At 37.4% G+C, this 18600-nt stretch overlaps 1 protein-coding gene across 1 annotated transcript; it reads left to right on the top strand.

Moving 5' to 3' along the window:
• Window positions 1–3471: 3471 nt before the first annotated feature.
• On the top strand, window positions 3472–18393 carry LOC132564184 (NADH dehydrogenase [ubiquinone] flavoprotein 1, mitochondrial-like). Its single transcript, XM_060228858.1, has 14 exons — window positions 3472–3562; window positions 4223–4293; window positions 4485–4574; window positions 5859–6007; window positions 6750–6883; window positions 7277–7341; window positions 7668–7772; window positions 8288–8413; window positions 10026–10091; window positions 10705–10871; window positions 13885–14038; window positions 14402–14456; window positions 14905–15014; window positions 17966–18393. Exons 1-14 carry the CDS (start codon window positions 3520–3522, stop codon window positions 18041–18043), a joined length of 1413 nt encoding a protein of 470 aa, XP_060084841.1. The 5' UTR covers window positions 3472–3519; the 3' UTR covers window positions 18044–18393.
• Window positions 18394–18600: the final 207 nt, after the last annotated feature.

Below are 18600 nucleotides of genomic sequence, written 5' to 3'. Positions count from 1 at the left end.
ATATCTATTGTGTAAGATACAAGTTGTTAATGAATTTCACCCTTATATCTATTGTGTAAGATACGAGTTGTAAATGAATTTCACCCTTATATCTATTGTGTAAGATACAAGTTGTTAATGAATTTCACCCTTATATCTATTGTGTAAGATACAAGTTGTTAATGAATTTCACCCTTATATCTATTGTGTAAGATACAAGTTGTTAATGAATTTCACCCTTATATCTATTGTGTAAGATACGAGTTGTAAATGAATTTCACCCTTATATCTATTGGTTAAGATACGAGTTGTTAATGAATTTCACCCTTATATCTATTGTGTAAGATACAAGTTGTAAATGAATTTCACCCTTATATCTATTGGTTAAGATACAAGTTGTTAATGAATTTCACCCTTATATCTATTGGGTAAGATACAAGTTGTTAATGAATTTCACCCTTATATCTATTGTGTAAGATACGAGTTGTTAATGAATTTCACCCTTATATCTATTGGTTAAGATACAGGTTGTAAATGAATTTCACCCTTATATCTATTGTGTAAGATACAAGTTGTAAATGAATTTCACCCTTATATCTATTGTGTAAGATACAAGTTGTTAATGAATTTCACCCTTATATCTATTGTGTAAGATACGAGTTGTTAATGAATTTCACCCTTATATCTATTGGTTAAGATACAAGTTGTAAATGAATTTCACCCTTATATCTATTGGTTAAGATACGAGTTGTTAATGAATTTCACCCTTATATCTATTGTGTAAGATACGAGTTGTTAATGAATTTCACCCTTATATCTATTGTGTAAGATACGAGTTGTTAATGAATTTCACCCTTATATCTATTGTGTAAGCCATGAGTTATTACTGGATGTGATCGTTACGTCTATTGGGTAAGATACAAGTTTCACGTTTCACGTAAGTGATGCTTATTGATATCTTAAGACATAATCATCATTATGTGTTAACCGACATTAATACCAACAAACATTTCCGTAAGAAATGGATTATTGGTGAAACGAGAGCCAAACATGAACGAGGGAACATCCTTCAAGGAGAATAAGACGAAGTGTTCTTCTTCATCGACGATATCCGCTAAATCTTGTAAATCTTGGTCAATTTAGGGTTTCAGATGAGAAAAACCAACAATCTGGTAAGACTTTTTGCAGATGACTGCATAGTCTACAGAACAGTGAGAGGAGAAGAAAATGTTGACATACTGAAAACAGATCTTTCAGAGCTGGCAAAGTGGGAAAAACTGTGGGGTATGGAGTTCCACCCAGACAAGTGTAGTGTTCTTAGGGTCACTAAGAACAGGAAGACCATCCAAGCCTGGTACCATCTTAAAGGACACTTACTTGAGGAGACTAATTCCAGCAAGTATCTCGGGGTTGATCTCTCAGCAGACTTAACTTGGAACCATCACATAGATAGAGTATGCAAGAAAGCAAACAGCACTCTTGGCTTCCTTAGAAGAAACCTGAAGATCTCCAATGAGGATGTAAAGGCACGTGCATACTATACACTTGTTCGCCCAACCTTAGAGTACTGCTCATCAGTGTGGAGCCCACACACCAGGAAACAAATTGACCAACTTGAGATGATCCAAAGGAGAGTGGCGCGGTACACCACCAACAGATTTCGCAATACCAGCAGTGTATCTGACATGATGCAGACTCTACAATGGGAGACACTGAAATCAAGACGGCTTAAGATCCAGCTCACCATCATGTACAAGATTGCCCACAAGTTAGTGGATATCACAACAGAAACCTACTTAACACCATCCACAACTTGCACTCGTAGGAACCACTCACTAAAGTTCTCTTATCTCCCCTTATCCAAAAACACTTTCAGGTACAGTTTCTTTCCATCTACTATCCCACTTTGGAACTCTCTCCCAGCCAATGTAGCTGAGGCCCCTCATTTGGTATCCTTCAAGTAGGGGCTATCAACTCCTTCTTTTTAATACACTATCCAGACTATCTCCTCTGAAACTGGTAGTGAGAGCTGTGCCGGTTGGAGTTTATCTCCGGAGGCCGCTACGGTAGCCGGATTGGTCAAACTAGCAGTGGGATGAGGAGTTAGTTACAGGACACACACTACACAATACACACATTCAGTACAAATATATATCTCTTCTTAAATATTATCTTATCATACTTGTTTTTATAATTTGTCAGATGAAGCGCCGCGCACACTGTATAATGGTCAGCCAAATGACAGAACAGTGGACGATGCAGATGTAGAACAAATGCAACAAGAAAATGGATTAAAAAACGATCTTTATGATGTAACAAACAATGTTAGCATTCCTTAAGCAATATCAATAACCACATCAGTCCTTAAAGAACGACTAAGTTGGCATCATCAGTAAAAAAAATCAGATTAAACAAACATTTCACTCACTGAAAACTCGACTAAAATTTCAATCATGTTTGGTTCTTCTCAAAAACGTGATAATGGTTAAGCAGGAAATAGCTATACTTATGAAAATAGGAACGGATCCGGACCAAATTTTCGGATTTGTATCTATATTTCAGAGTAAATACAAAAATTCAATATTCATGGACCATTAGATCTAGATAAAAACATTTTGAATTCTATGAAAGAATTCATTTCATTTATATATGTTTTGCCTCTTTCTAATTTACTTACTAACAACTAAACAAATAATCCCCAATCTTAATATATGTTATATTGTGTAAGTTCAATGAATATTTAGAATTTAAATGAATAAATTCCAACATGAACCTTACTTGTTTTAGTATAGTAAAGCATGCACTTTATCAATTTATAGATATCTAGATATGTTGATAAAAACAGAGACGTATATAAAACATGTGATATATACGTCTCTGATTAAATATACATTAATTATTTTTTTCTTTTGTGACAAATGTCGTGACGCGCAAGGTGTGGTGAGTAAAAAATATCGTTTACGCAAAAAAAAGTTGGCAGATATGCACTGTGTTGTAAACTGTATAAAACGTTGCCTAGCTGAATGTCGACTCTTGAAGAGGTAACTCAGTATAGTAGCTAGTGTTTTTATATATGGAAGAATTATATATGTAAGTGATAACGAAACAGACTTTTCAATCCATGTGCGATGTGCATGTGAAAATAACGATTTCATTTCACAATTGTCGTTTGAATGCCGACCCAAGCGCTCTTCACTTATTGCCCTCACTTTACTTAGGGCCAGAGTTTCAACGTTCATCCATCGATTCCAGACAGAATAATCGACCATTAATGCAATTGTCAACAGAACACAAACAAAAAAAGGTGTAAGTATGTTAGTCTACTTGGCTTCTTAGAACATATTTTAAGGTAGGCTCAAATATTAAGGTCAGGATTGGTTAAGATGATCGAATTGGAGGTGTCCGCATCCTTAAACCACATCGCATCATGGTCTCAATAATGCTTAATTTGATCGTGTAGAATAAGCGCCTTTATTACATCGACCGTGACATTCGTCTGCCATTTTGGTTACAAAACAAGGGCATGAGCAGTGAAGGAGAATGGCAAGTCTCTGTAGAATAACGACCTCGCGGATCATTGCAGGTGAGAACACAACACTACTACATTCTGCAAACAGCACTGCTAATTCTTCACATTGTCTTTAAATAGCTCATTTATATTCTCGTGATTGATTTTAATCACTGACCGACTCGAAGTGACTGACAGAACCACATACGTTACATGTGGATTATGTAAGCTTGGTTTTAACTCAAAACATAACATATATATATTTCAAATGTTGTCTTTAATTCCACCAACTATACTATATAAAGCAATAGACAGTCAAAATGAATTATAGACAAAAATGGGTTTTCGTTAACTTGCTAATAATGTTTTTGAATGTCGCCTGCTTCCCACATCAGAAAATTGCATTTAAAAAGCCTGTTTGCGTAATTAACACCAACCGGGGATTAGATTTTGTTGTGCAAACAAGCAATTGATGATAACTCTATATGATTTGCGCTTTGTTTACTGTAGGTGATGTAAAATTTGTATTGCATTAAAAATATATTAGAAGACAACAAATGCATCAGCGGCTATTAACATGAAATTTAGGCGTGTTTTTCTTATTTCGTAATATAAATTATTAAAAATCAGGGTAATCGAAAATTCAGATGTAAGTATTATTTTGTAAGCTGAAGGCAGAAGCCAAGAAGGGTTATATATAGTCATATATGTTGATACAGATTTTTATTTTTCCAGCTGTACCGAGAATCTCACCACTGCCAGTGACATGTGTGAGAACGAACACCACAGAATCTAAACCAGAAAAGGTAAGTTGCTGATGTTTAGACATCAAAAATTAGCAGTTTTAGTCACAAAAATCAAAAGATGAATTTACATAATTAACGTTTATATAAATAAGACATTATTTGATGCAGAGTTTAAAACCCGGTTTTCAAAGAGAAAGAGAAAAAAAGGAAGTGATGATTAATGAATTTATATTATCCTTCTGTTTCTTTAGACTAAATATGGACCTTTGAAGGACGAAGACCGAATTTTCACAAATTTGTATGGCAGACATGACTGGGGCATCAAGGGAGCTATGGGACGGGTAAGTCAAAGTCAGCATGTACTCATATTAAAGTGAATAAATAGGGTTTCATTTATTTATTTGATTGAATGTGGAAAGTACGACTGTAGGTTGATATGCATTGAAAGAATACTTGCCTGTCATGTGATTTTCTTTTATCTTATCAAATGTAAATAATCATGATATCTTCAATATATTGCTCTAAACTGGAGAGAACTTGTCAATTGATTTGATTGGTTGAAAGCCACAGTAGAAGATCTGCATTGGTTGAAAGTCACAGTAGAAGTCCTGCATTGGTTGAAAGTCACAGTAGACATCCTGCATCGGTTGAAAGTCACAGTAGACATCCTGCATTGGTTGAAAGTCACAGTAGACATCCTGCATTGGTTGAAAGTCACAGTAGAAGACCTGCATTTAATTGAAAGCAACAGTAGAAGTCCTGCATTGGTTGAAAGTCACAGTAGAAGTCCTGCATTGGTTGAAAGTCACAGTAGAAGTTCTGCATTGGTTGAAAGTCACAGTAGACATCCTGCATCGGTTGAAAGTCACAGTAGACATCCTGCATTGGTTGAAAGTCACAGTAGACATCCTGCATTGGTTGAAAGTCACAGTAGAAGTCCTGCATTGGTTGAAAGCCACAGCAGAAGTCCTGCATTGGTTGAAAGCCACAGCAGAAGTCCTGCATTGGTTGAAAGCCACAGCAGAAGTCCTGCATTGGTTGAAAGCCACAGCAGAAGTCCTGCATTGGTTGAAAGCCACAGTAGACATCCTGCATTTAATTGAAAGCAACAGTAGAAGTCCTGTATTGGTTGAAAGTCACAGTAGACATCCTGCATTTAATTGAAAGCAACAGTAAAAGTCCTGCATTGGTTGAAAGTCACAGTAGACATCCTGCATTGGTTGAAAGCCACAGCAGAAGTCCTGCATTGGTTGAAAGCCACAGCAGAAGTCCTGCATTGGTTGAAAGCCACAGCAGAAGTCCTGCATTGGTTGAAAGCCACAGCAGAAGTCCTGCATTGGTTGAAAGCCACAGCAGAAGTCCTGCATTGGTTCATTTAATGCATTTCCCATTCTACTATCTGTACTTTTTTTTTGGGAGGCAACAATAACAGACATTAAGCCTAGGTCTGTTAAACACAAAAATAGATAAAATTATTGGGTCAAGTTTTACTTCATTGGAGTGTAGTCTGAAGGGATTAGTTAAAGATCTTTCACTTTTGGATTTGAGTTACATGTATTCCCAAGTTATGAAACATTATTTAAACTTGACAAAATGTAAACATGACATTTTTTTTTTGGTTTTAGGGAGATTGGTATAAAACTAAAGAAATCATGGACAAAGGCCATGATTGGATACTGAAAGAGATTACTACATCAGGATTAAGAGGCCGTGGTGGTGCTGGCTTCCCAACTGGAATGAAATGGGGTTTCATGAATCGCCCCAGCGATGGAAGGTAGGCATGTCCCTTTTATCTCATAAGCCCCCTGTGGACGGAGACAAATACAAACTGCTGTCATAAACTGGTCAGTAGGGAGTGTTATAGAGATTTATGCATGTCATACTGGACTTTGATTTAAAGTAGTTTTTGATGGCATGGCTTAGAATGTAATCATGTTCTTGACGCTGTTCTTAAATTGTATGATATATAGAAACTACGTATATGGGGTTTGCTGCACCTCCCCGTCTAGATTTCACTTTTCGTTTGATTACTTTGGATTTTCCTCAGTCACATCGTAGACTTCAAAAGTTAGGCCCTAAGCATATCTGAGAAGGCCTAGAAAGATGAGACAGTAGTATGATGCAGTTTTATTAATAATTTGGCTCTGCTTTATCTTGCTCTAAATTATTGAAAGGTGCCATTCGTTTATGTGTCTTTTACACAATCTAAAGCAATATTCACATCATAGGATTCAAAGTTTTCAGCCTTTGTTCTTAGATATGCAGTCACACGCATCACTGCAAACATGAAAAAAAAATTCTTATCCGTCTAGTAATGCAAGGTGATAATACACCATAAAGAAATAAATCCAGGTAAATTTAAGGTAAAGTGCTTGGCTTTCACTGTGTGAAATTATTGTAAGATAATATTTAACACTAATAGCTAAACATGATAGGATACAGAACTAACACCAAATTTCGATACTGTCTGTCAGTCATGTTATTCATTGTAATGTATTCTATTGTGTTCATTAAAGACCTAAGTACTTGGTTGTCAATGCGGATGAGGGCGAGCCAGGAACCTGTAAAGACAGAGAGATCATGCGACACGACCCACACAAACTGGTGGAGGGATGTCTGATAGCTGGCAGAGCCATGAGGGCTCAGGCAGGTCAGTGGGAGACCCAGGTTTTCTGTTTAAATAGAATCAGAGAATCTACGAAGAGTTCAGAAGTCTAGTTTAAATTTGTGACATTCAGTTGGTGTACTTTGATGTTAAATGTTTGTTCATATCTGAAATTGATATTGATGAACCAAGAGTTGTTAGTACTCAGTCTCAATATCTATCGTATTTTATCTCTTCTTTCAATATTCACTTTGCAGATGAAAAAATGCCAAAGTATATCACCTTTTTCTATACACCTTACTTAGCTGCTACATTTCAAGATGTTAGGATTTGGATTTCAACCATAGATTTTAGACATGTGAAATTTATACTACCTGTAGGTAATGTTGAAATCATTTATATCGGATTTCTGTTCTGATATTTAATGTTTACTTTTAGCTTATATTTACATCCGAGGGGAATTCTATAATGAGGCGTCTAATCTAAATGTGGCTGTCAAAGAGGTGAGTTGATGTTAGACTCATTACAAAGCTTTTAAAGACAGTGTATAACTTTTCTACTTAAATGCTGCAGTCATTGGTCTTTTAACATCTTTTCACATTCTACAGTGTTCTTCATGTAGGATGTTTCATATTGGACTATTTTCCAGCATACCATACAGGTACTTATCTTGCAAAAACCCATGCAGGTAATAAGTAATATCTCCACCCCATCCCCCCTAATTTTACTCAGAGGTTAAATGTTGCCCCATTGGTTTAAATGAGGCTTTTGTCTTTTGTACTGTGATTCCTATGGTTAGTGACAGTTGCTTGTTTTACATCTACTCTAGGCCTACAAAGCCGGTTTCCTGGGTAAGAACGCATGTGGTTCTGGCTATGACTTTGATGTGTTTGTACACCGCGGCGCTGGAGCCTACATCTGTGGGGAAGAAACTGTAAGCATAAGTAAAGTCACTGGAGAACGATTTAGAAGTTGATGTTATCAGAGACTTGTTATCATTGTTGAATAACATGTATCACTTAAACAGGGTATAGAAAATTAAGTGAATACTGCATAACACATATGTAAGGTATGTGAATATTCACTTTCATAATTATGAGGTAGCTCATGTCTGGTGTAATATAGCATGGTGTAAACTTTGAATAATAATATTTGAGTTTTACGATAAGTGTTTTGTAATAATAGTTTGAATGAAGCCTGAGCTTGGACATATCAAAATTTTATTTATATAAACTTGTGCCTTGTATTAGTGGTAATAAGCTTATCATTACTGACAGTCATTTCAGTAGAGATGAAACAAAGACTATGTTATTGTCCTTCCCCTTCTATGAGTTAAGAACTATGTTTTCGCCATTTAGACATAGGAACACAGTGTGATGTAAGCTCAAAAGTTGAAATGAGTCAAAGCATCCACCATATGTACACTGTTTGGATTATTAAATGTTTCAGTCCCTAATTGAATCTCTGGAAGGAAAGGCTGGTAAGCCACGTTTAAAGCCTCCATTTCCTGCTGATGTGGGTGTCTTTGGATGTCCAACAACTGTAGCTAATGTGGAAACTGTTGCTGTAGCACCGGTAAGTAGTCAACACAGTGTTGCAATAGTACTAGTTAGTAGTTGTTATAATGTCGCAGTAGTACGAGTTAGCAATCATCATAGTGTCGCAGTAGTTCCAGTTAGCAATCATCATAGTGTCGCAGTAGTTCCAGTTAGCAATCATCATAGTGTCGCATTAATTCCAGTTAGCAATCATCATAGTGTCGCAGTAGTTCCAGTTGGCAATCATCATAGTGTCGCAGTAGTACCAGTTGGCAATCATCATAGTGTCGCAGTAGTACCAGTTGGTAATCATCATAGTGTCGCAGAAGTACAAGTTGGCAATCATCATAGTGTCGCAGTAGTACCAGTTGGCAATCATCATAGTGTCGCAGTAGTACCAGTTGGCAATCATCATAGTGTCGCAGAAGTACCAGTTGGCAATCATAGTGTCGCAGTAGTTCCAGTTAACAATCATCATAGTGTCGCAGTAGTACCAGTTGGCAATCATCATAGTGTCGCAGTAGTACCAGTTGGCAATCATCATAGTGTCGCAGTAGTACCAGTTGGCAATCATCATAGTGTCGCAGTAGTACCAGTTGGCAATCATCATAGTGTCGCAGAAGTACAAGTTGGCAATCATCATAGTGTCGCAGTAGTACCAGTTGGCAATCATAGTGTCGCAGTAGTTCCAGTTAGCAATCATCATAGTGTCGCAGTAGTACCAGTTGGCGATCATTATAGTGTTGCAGTAGTACCAGTTGGCAATTGTCATATTGTCACAGTAGTTCCAGTTAGCAATCGTCATAGTGTCACAGTAGTTCCAGGTAGCAATTGTCATAGTGTTGCAGTAGTACCAGTTGGCGATCATTATAGTGTTGCAGTAGTACCAGTTGGCAATTGTCATATTGTCACAGTAGTTCCAGTTAGCAATCGTCATAGTGTCACAGTAGTTCCAGGTAGCAATTGTCATAGTGTTGCAGTAGTACCAGTTAGCAATTGTCAAAGTGTCGCAGTAGTAGCAGTTAGCAATCGTCAGTGTCGCAGTAGTAGCAGTTAGCAATCGTCATGGTACTGCAGTAGTACCAGTTAGCAATCATCAAAGTGTCATCATTGAAATATAAAAATTCTTTGTCAATTAAAAGAAATTCTTCGAAGGCGTAAACAGATGTCACCATGTGGCTAGGGGTGACCTTGGTTAGGGATCACATTATTTGTTAAGCTTTTCTAGGAAGCTTCCAGTTAATTATGTCCCCCAAACGAAGTCCAGGACTCGAAATAATGGAGTTCCTCAGGAAAACATGAGTCCAGGACTCGGAATATCTGAGTCCCACAGGGAAAACAGGAGTCCAGAAATTGTATATTTGAGTCCCAAAAAACATGAAATATGGTGTGGACGCAGAGAATTACAGTAACAAGAACTTACAGTGAGAAGGACAAACATCCTCTGTACTTCAGACTGCATACCCCAGATCAGATATCAAAGGATGTTACCACATAAAGGGTCTATGTCAACAGTATGTCATGGGGTCAAGGTCACTCATATATCTAATAGGTTGAAGTTTAAAGACAAGAAGGAAATAGATTATCACTGTGACAGTTCTCACTTGTACTTAAGATGAATGTGAGAGTAATGTGTGTCATAATTCCAGGCAATCTGCAGAAGGTCAGGAGATTGGTTTGCATCATTCGGAAGGGAAAGGAACCGTGGCACCAAGGTAAATGAAATAATTGATGGGATCCAAAGTTTAATAAAGACTTAATTAGTTTCTCATTGTGATGGTTTTGGGTCTATTTCACATTAGTATTATAACATTCTGAATGGCCTGTCAACACATAAAAGGTCATTAGGGTCATCAAACGGTAAACACAGTGATCCCCATTTCACATGTTACAGCATCATAAAAACGTAAATCGCAACAACTTGATATATAATCTGGGGTCCATTTATTATGTAAAAGAGACAGAAAAAGTTGTTAATCACAGTCAGTAAAGACTGGAAATATAATCTGGGGTCCATTTATTATGTAAGAGAGACAGAAAAAGTTGTTAATCACAGTCAGTAAAGACTGGAAATATAATCTGGGGTCCATTTATTATGTAAGAGAGACAGAAAAAGTTGTTAATCACAGTCAGAAGTTCCTTTAATAAATTGCAAAGAATAATAAAATGAAATATTTTGAAATTTGAAAAGCCCAAGAAATGACACATGGACAGTCAATATAATCCCACTAGCTGAGCTCCTAATATCTAAGTTGATGTGAAGAACCAGTAACTGTGATCCCAAAGGAGTCATCAGAAAATGATTTGTTTGTACTGATGTATTTCCAGCTGTTTAACATTTCTGGCCATGTAAACAACCCTACCACTGTGGAGGAGGAAATGTCTGTACCACTGAGAGAACTCATTGAACGTCATGCAGGAGGTGTTATTGGAGGCTGGGACAACCTCCTAGGTGTTATTCCTGGAGGTTCCTCTACACCTGTCATACCCAAAAGGTAAATGTCACACACCTGTCATACCCAAAAGGTAAATGTCACACACCTGTCATACCCAAAAGGTAAATGTCACACACCTGTCTTACCCAAAAGGTGAATGTCACACACCTGTCATACCCAAAAGGTAAATGTCACACACCTGACTTACTCAGAAGGTGAATGTCACAGAAGGTAAATGTCACACACCTGACTTACTCAGAAGGTGAATGACACACACCTGTCATACTCAGAAGGTGAATGTCACACACCTGTCATTCTCAGAAGATAGTTTTACACCAGTCATACTCATAATTCGACTCAAAGTGTTCAAATAAGGTTGAGGATATCAGTTCCTTGATGTTGGATAGGATTAACGAAGTACAGGCGATGACAGCATAGTACACAGTACGGGCGACGACAGCATGGTACGCTATAACACCCAATCAACTACGTTTATACTCACATTGCTTTGTTCCATACATGTGTAAACTACCCTTACTGACAAATTACATATATACTGAACAAAATAAGTTAAGGATCATAAACTTGAAACAGTGCAGTTTTACATACAAATAATAATATGATTATATTTTAAATTTTAATGACAGAACATTCATTTTAGTCTTTAATTACACAAAACAAATTCATTTGTGGTAATTGCTACCAAGAGCAGATAACCCTGAGTAACAGCACCCTTGCAATCAAAGTGTAAGAGGAAGTAGAGCAAGTTAATCATGTAGACAAGGAAAACTCATCAAACTGCAATTGGCAGTTTAATAGGCAGTATGACCTCCGTTGACATCAATAACTGCCCTGCAACGTCTGCACATGCTCCTTATTAGTCGTCGGTGGCTGATCTGTGGGATGCGCTGCCATTCAGAGCAATCATAAGCTGTTGGCGGTTCTGTGGCGGATTAGGTCGATGTTGTGTCCCAAGCATGCTCGATAGGGTTCAGATCAGGAGAACGACTTGGCCAGTCCATGCGAACGATTGCTTCACAAGATAGTCGTTGACCACACGAGCACGGTGAGGACGAGCATTATCATCCATCAGAATAAAATCATGGCCAACAACTCCTGCAATGGGCCTTACTATAGGGTGTAGAATCTCGTCCCTGTATCGAACAGCTGTTGAAGATCCATTGTCTATGATGTAGAGGTCTGTATGGAAAACAATCCCTGTCATGACCCACCACCAAAGCGATCATGCTGGACAACACAGCAGTCTGCATATCCTTGGGTTCTCCATACCCTCCTCCTACCGTCATGGAAGTCAACACAAAACCTAGACTCCTCTGTGAACATAACATTTCTCCAATGACGTAATTGCCAATTCAAATGATGAGTGGCCCATTGATGTCTGGATTGTCGATGACCTCTGGATAAAATTGGCACTGCTGGTCTTCTAGCTCGTAAATTAGAGGCATGGAGTCTGTTTCTGATTGTCTGGGATGAAATCCTTAGATTTGTAGCACGCTGAAACTGAAGATTCAAGACAGGAGCACTCAAAAACCGCTGACTCTCTCCGTGATGCAAATGAATCTGTTTCCTGTCGTACAGCGTGGTCGTCCAGATCTGGGGCGTTGACGGACGTTATTTGTCTGTTGATAGCGATTCCATAGCCTACTAATCACGCTCTGAGAAACATGAAGCTGTGCCGCCACATTTCGTTGAGTTTGACCAGCTTGAAGGAGCCCTATAGCTCGCGCGGCTTCCATATCATTTAAATGTCTTCGCATGATTAGTTTTTCAAGTTTTCGTTACAAATTGATTAAATGTTTCCAAATTCAACTTTTTTTAGCTTAGAAGTAACAGAATCAAAACCTGCAAGATTCCTCTGTAGTAATAGACCATTTTTCACACCACCATAGTTAACTAGAGCGGAACGGCAAGACCTTCAGATGCACGTGCTTTCACCTTTGACATGACTTTAGGTACATATTGGAGAAACTACAATACATGATTTGAATTTTTAAAGATATTATGGTCACAATTTATGATCCTTAACTTATTTTGTCCAGTATAGATTACATATTTTATGGAATGACAAATGAAAATCAACTTTTGATACTGAAAACAATGTATGAAGCTACAAATCATATTAATAGGACTTGACTATGAATGAATAAATGTATGAAAAACGTGGCACAAACAGCACTAGCCTAAACAAATCTTGCACATATACTCTCTCCATAAAACATTTCCAGCACTTCATTGTCGAAGCACTAAATCTAGTGAAGTGTCCAATCACTGGTAGTAAACAAGCTCAAAAATTAGGACCTCTGGTAATTGTGGTAATCAGACTTCATCAAACAAATTGTACTGGTTTGACAGTTTCGTTTTTTATTGTTCCTGAAGATGCGCATAACCAAGCTAATTGTTTGCATGGCTTGTGTAAACATGCTGTTTGTTTACTGTAAGTCACTACAGGATGGTGACACTAATTAAGAAACAAACTTTTGACTGGGTAATTAATCTGTTAATTAATCAGCAGAGACCATGCAGTGTAGTGTGTACAATTGACTGACACACCACAATTAGCCATTTGTTGTGCACGGGTGATTTTCAGCTGTGTATGTATAGACCAATTTTGTTGCAAGACGTGCCAATATTTTGACAAAAATTGATTTTGAGACAATGAATGACTTTTTCCCTGACTTTACAAGAGACTATGAAACAATTGCAATGAAATTTGAGTCATCGTAACTAAAATTTTAGATTATAGATGGGAAAATATTGGGACTGGGAAATTGTTTTGACTAAAATGGAATTTTGAATGAAGCGATTAAGTGAAGAGTTTCAACTGTATATCCATCAGAAAAATTAGAGATTTCACAGTCTGATAATTTTCCAGCTTATATCAAACAATAACTTGTGTTTGATCTCATAGATATCCTTGTATATACAACACAATTTGACTGATGATTCGGGCAAGTGTTGGTTAGGAGGAGGTATTTCTGTATCATGATGATGTTGGATGTGATGATGGAGTTAAACAGCCTCAGCAACATATATATGTGGTTTTTATTTCTAGTGTGTGTAGCGATGTTATGATGGATTTTGATGCCCTCGTACAAGCCCAAACTAGTCTTGGCACAGCTGCCGTTATTGTGATGAATAAGGATGCTGATATTGTGAGGTGTATCTCGCGTCTTATTGAGTTCTATAAACATGAAAGCTGTGGGCAGGTAAGGACACTGTTATCCCCAATGTGCTTTGTCCCCATCTTTCAACCATTTTAATAACTAGTTCTAAAAACAGGAAATTTGTGTAAGGTTACTATTAACTTGATTATTGTGTCTCAATTCTGTCACAAAAAATCTCAATCAGTGTGTACAGTTAAAAGTTATGTATAAAATTTACAGTTTTAGGAAATATTTATCATTTTAGATTCATGGAAATATTTGCAAAGATTTTTTTTCAGCTTGCCAGGACTTGTATAGAAAAGAAATCTTAAGCAGTATCGTATCAAATAGGAACACCTGTTAGACGAGTTTGGGTGACACTATACAGATTAGAAATAGGCTCTAATTAAACACTGTCTGTTTCAGTGTACACCTTGTAGGGAAGGAACAGGTTGGATGACAAAGATTATGAGCAGATTTGGTAAGATACCTAGCATTCCATCATCGATATTAATATGCTTGCTACTTTTCCAATTTTAGTGATCAATTTTTTTTTTTGACTTTAAACTGCCAAAATTCAGAAACTGCAAGCGATCTTTATCTAAAAGTTATCAATTTAGGTTTTAGTTGGTCCAAACGTCCTGATGTTTTTCAATTTTTTCCACAATTATCATTCGAATGCCAACACAGATGCGTGACACTTATTTGTTATAGGGCCAGAGTTCTGACGTCCATTGACTGAATTTTAAGAAACATGATGACGTCACAGAAGAATTATACAGGGTCACATAACTTAAAGTATCCAACAAAGATCATACCAAAATATAGCTGCTGTTATTGCATTTAATAAAATTTCTTTTTCATTGGTCAAGATCATTAAGGTTTCTGAAATTAGAAACTGTTTATGGTTGATTTTTTCATCACTACAGAAACAGGAAATGCAAGACCAGATGAAATTGACATGTTGTATGAGCTCAGTAAACAGATTGAGGGACATACCATTTGTGCTTTAGGAGATGGTGCAGCCTGGCCTGTACAGGTAATTTGATATTTATCACACACACTAAGAAGAAGTCATTAATGCTCTGAATATTACCTGTAGAATGAGACCTTTGGTGTTAAGGGACTGTCTGTGTTGTTTTAACGACGACATAAGATGAACACCTGTAGGAGAAGACCTCTGGTGTTAGGGGACTGTATGTGTTGTTTGACCGACTACATAAGATGACCACCTGTAGGATAAGACCTCTGGTATTAAGGGACTGTGTGTGTTGTTTGACCGACTACATAAGATGAACACCTGTAGGATAAGACCTCTGGTGTTAAGGGACTGTCTGTGTTGTTTGACTGACTACATAAGATGAACACCTGTAGGATAAGACCTCTGGTGTTAAGGGACTGTCTGTGTTGTTTGACTACATAGACGACCACCTGTAGGATAAGACCTCTGGTGTTAAGGGACTGTGTGTGTTGTTTGACTACATAAGATGACCACCTGTAGGATAAGACCTCTGGTGTTAAGGGACTGTCTGTGTTGTTTGACTACATAAGATGACCACATAAGATGACCACCTGTAGGATAAGACCTCTGGTGTTAAGGGACTGTCTGTGTTGTTTGACTACATAAGATGAACACCTGTAGGATAAGACCTCTGGTGTTAAGGGACTGTGTGTGTTGTTTGACTGACTACATAAGACGACCACCTGTAGGATAAGACCTCTGGTGTTAAGGGACTGTGTGTGTTGTTTGACTGATGAGTAGATAAGACCTCTGGTGTTAAGGGACTGTCTGTGTTGTTTGACTAAGGGACTGTCTGTGATGTTTGACTACATAAGATGACCACCTGTAGACCACTGTGTGTGTTGTTTGACCGACTATATAAGATGAACACCTGTAGGATAAGACCTCTGGTGTTAAGGGACTGTCTGTGATGTTTGACTACATAAGATGATTACCTGTAGGATAAGACCTCCGGTGTTAAGGGACTGTCTGTGTTGTTTGACTACATAAGACGACCACCTGTAGGATAAGACCTCTGGTGTTAAGGGACTGTGTGTGTTGTTTGACTGACTACATAAGACGAACACCTGTAGGATAAGACCTCTGGTGTTAAGGGACTGTGTGTGTTGTTTGACCGACTATATAAGATGAACACCTGTAGGATAAGACCTCTGGTGTTAAGGGACTGTCTGTGATGTTTAACTGACTACATAAGACGACCACCTGTAGGATAAGACCTCTGGTGTTAAGGGACTGTGTGTGTTGTTTGACTGACTACATAAGACGAACACCTGTAGGATAAGACCTCTGGTGTTAAGGGACTGTCTGTGTTGTTTGACCGACTACATAAGATGAACACCTGTAGGATAAGACCTCTGGTGTTAAGGGACTGTCTGTGTTGTTTGACCGACAAATAAGATGATTACCTGTAGGATAAGACCTCTGGTGTTAAGGGACTGTCTGTGTTGTTTGACTGACTACATAAGACGACCACCTGTAGGATAAGACCTCTGGTGTTAAGGGACTGTGTGTGTTGTTTGACTGACTACATAAGATGAACACCTGTAGGATAAGACCTCTGGTGTTAAGGGACTGTGTGTGTTGTTTGACCGACAAATAAGATGATTACCTGTAGGATAAGACCTCTGGTGTTGGGGGACTGTATGTGTTGTTTGACTGACTACATTTCCTTTTTGTTGATAAAGAGACCTTAAATCAACTACATTTAGAAAATATTTCATAGACTGAAAACAGATTTTTTCTTGATTGCAGTATTGATATGAAATCCTGCTTTGATTTATGTACATGTATGGTACTAAACGGGGTCATCACAGTCTAAACATTGATTTTGTTATTGAGAATACATATTTGATATCCCAATATTCACATTTGATTTCTAATGTCCAGCTGGACCACTTCTTTGGTTCAGGAAACCCCTCTCAAATTTAGAGCTGATAATGTCACATGATAGCTTTTAAAAGGAGGCATTTAATTTTGTAAACACAAAATGCAGGATGACAGGCAGAAATGAGAGCGACAGTATTGACACAGTTAAATCCAGTTTTTCAGCACTGGATATTATTATGAGTGTGGCAAATGTTATTTGATAACTCTGAATTAGTTCAGAGTTATGAAATAAGTAACATTTATTGATCAACAGATAAAGATTTCCTTTTTAGAATTATTAGTCCCCTGCCGATGAAACCAGAGGGGACTGTAGTGTTTGTCTCCGTCTGTCCGTATGTTGGTTTCCAGATGATAACTTGAGAACAGATTGATGGATTTGGATCATACTTCATACAATGGTAGTTTATAAGGCAATATAGTGTGGGATTTTGTTTGGGGTCAAAAGATCAACTACAAAGGTCACTGTTACTAAAAATAGAATCTTGTCACAATTTAGTTTTTAGATTATAATTTGAGAATGGATTGATGGATTTGGTTGAAACCTGATACACTGGAAGATTATAAATAATAAAACAAGACACTTCTGATACAGAACAAGTTCTGTATTACTTGAAAAAATAATGTATAAATACTGCAGATCATGGGGCCAATATATAAACTCTGATTCATAGTAAAGGGTTAGCTTATTGCAAACAGTTAAGTAGTATTTGCTCCCATTTGCTTTACAACAGAACATTGATGGGCTTATTAGCAGACATGGGCATATTTGCTGATAAATACAGTAATTTACGGCAGGGGACGTGTTGCATGCAACACTAACTGTAAGCTTGTCGATTAACCTCTTTTTTGTGCATATTTCACCGAAAACCAGTTGTTATTGCTCATAATGTGATACACTAGATAAATATGAAAATACTCCATAAAAAAATATTGCTTAACCATGATGCCACTTTAAAGATTTCTCTCTCTCTCTGTAGTTGAACTTGTAATCTTGCTTCATAGTAAGTAAGCTATAATCAAAATGCAGAATGTTGGACCAAAGGAAATGAATTCAAATAATTTTACAACTGTTTTTTTTTTAGGGACTTATTCGACATTTTAGACCAGAACTTGAACGGAGAATGTCAGAATTTGCCAAGAAACAAGCAGCCACCGCATGATGGATTTAAAATCAGTTGATAAAAACTCTATTTATGATATTGGTAAATTAACAACAGCCTTTAAATGTTACTACAGTGTTTCGGGGAAGAGTATAACAGTCCCTGTCTGATAATTTTCAGAGGAAATGGTTGCTGTTGTAATTTCAGGCATTATTTACAAACTTGAACTAGGATATTGAAGTGGAATGGACAAATACAAGTAACACCAGTGTGTATGGATTATGAATTTGATGAAGGACAAATAATGTAAATATGTATATTGTGATTTAGTGTGGGAAGGAGTTTCTTCTACAGAAAGTTGTAAATGATATGATGTACCATACTGTGTGATTAAAAGCTACATCAAACATCTTCGGAGTTACATTATTACTTTCAGTTTCTATATATAGACAACCATTCTCTGATGGTGGGCTATTCAAATTGCCCTATGTCGATGGTCCATCTGGCCGTCTGTCAGTAAACAATTCTTGTTCTCGTTATTTCTTCAGAGAATCTTGACAGATGATCTCTCTCGCTCGAATTTCACATGTACCTTCCCATTGGTCCTTAGTTGTGCC

The sequence above is a fragment of the Ylistrum balloti genome, unplaced genomic scaffold (assembly GCF_031769215.1).
Source record: "Ylistrum balloti isolate Yb309-2 unplaced genomic scaffold, AGI_CSIRO_Ybal_v1 Utg372036, whole genome shotgun sequence".
Taxonomy (NCBI): domain Eukaryota; kingdom Metazoa; phylum Mollusca; class Bivalvia; order Pectinida; family Pectinidae; genus Ylistrum; species Ylistrum balloti.
This window is presented reverse-complemented; position numbering and strand designations above follow the sequence as displayed.

Excerpts from the sequence above, each read along its gene's own strand:
- LOC132564184 (XM_060228858.1), top strand. The coding sequence starts at position 3,520 with ATGGCAAGTCTCTGTAGAATAACGACCTCGCGGATCATTGCAG. Across the intron at positions 3,563-4,222 it reads GACCTCGCGGATCATTGCAG|CTGTACCGAGAATCTCACCA; the intron begins GTGAGAACACAA and ends TTATTTTTCCAG. Across the intron at positions 6,008-6,749 it reads AATCGCCCCAGCGATGGAAG|ACCTAAGTACTTGGTTGTCA; the intron begins GTAGGCATGTCC and ends TGTTCATTAAAG.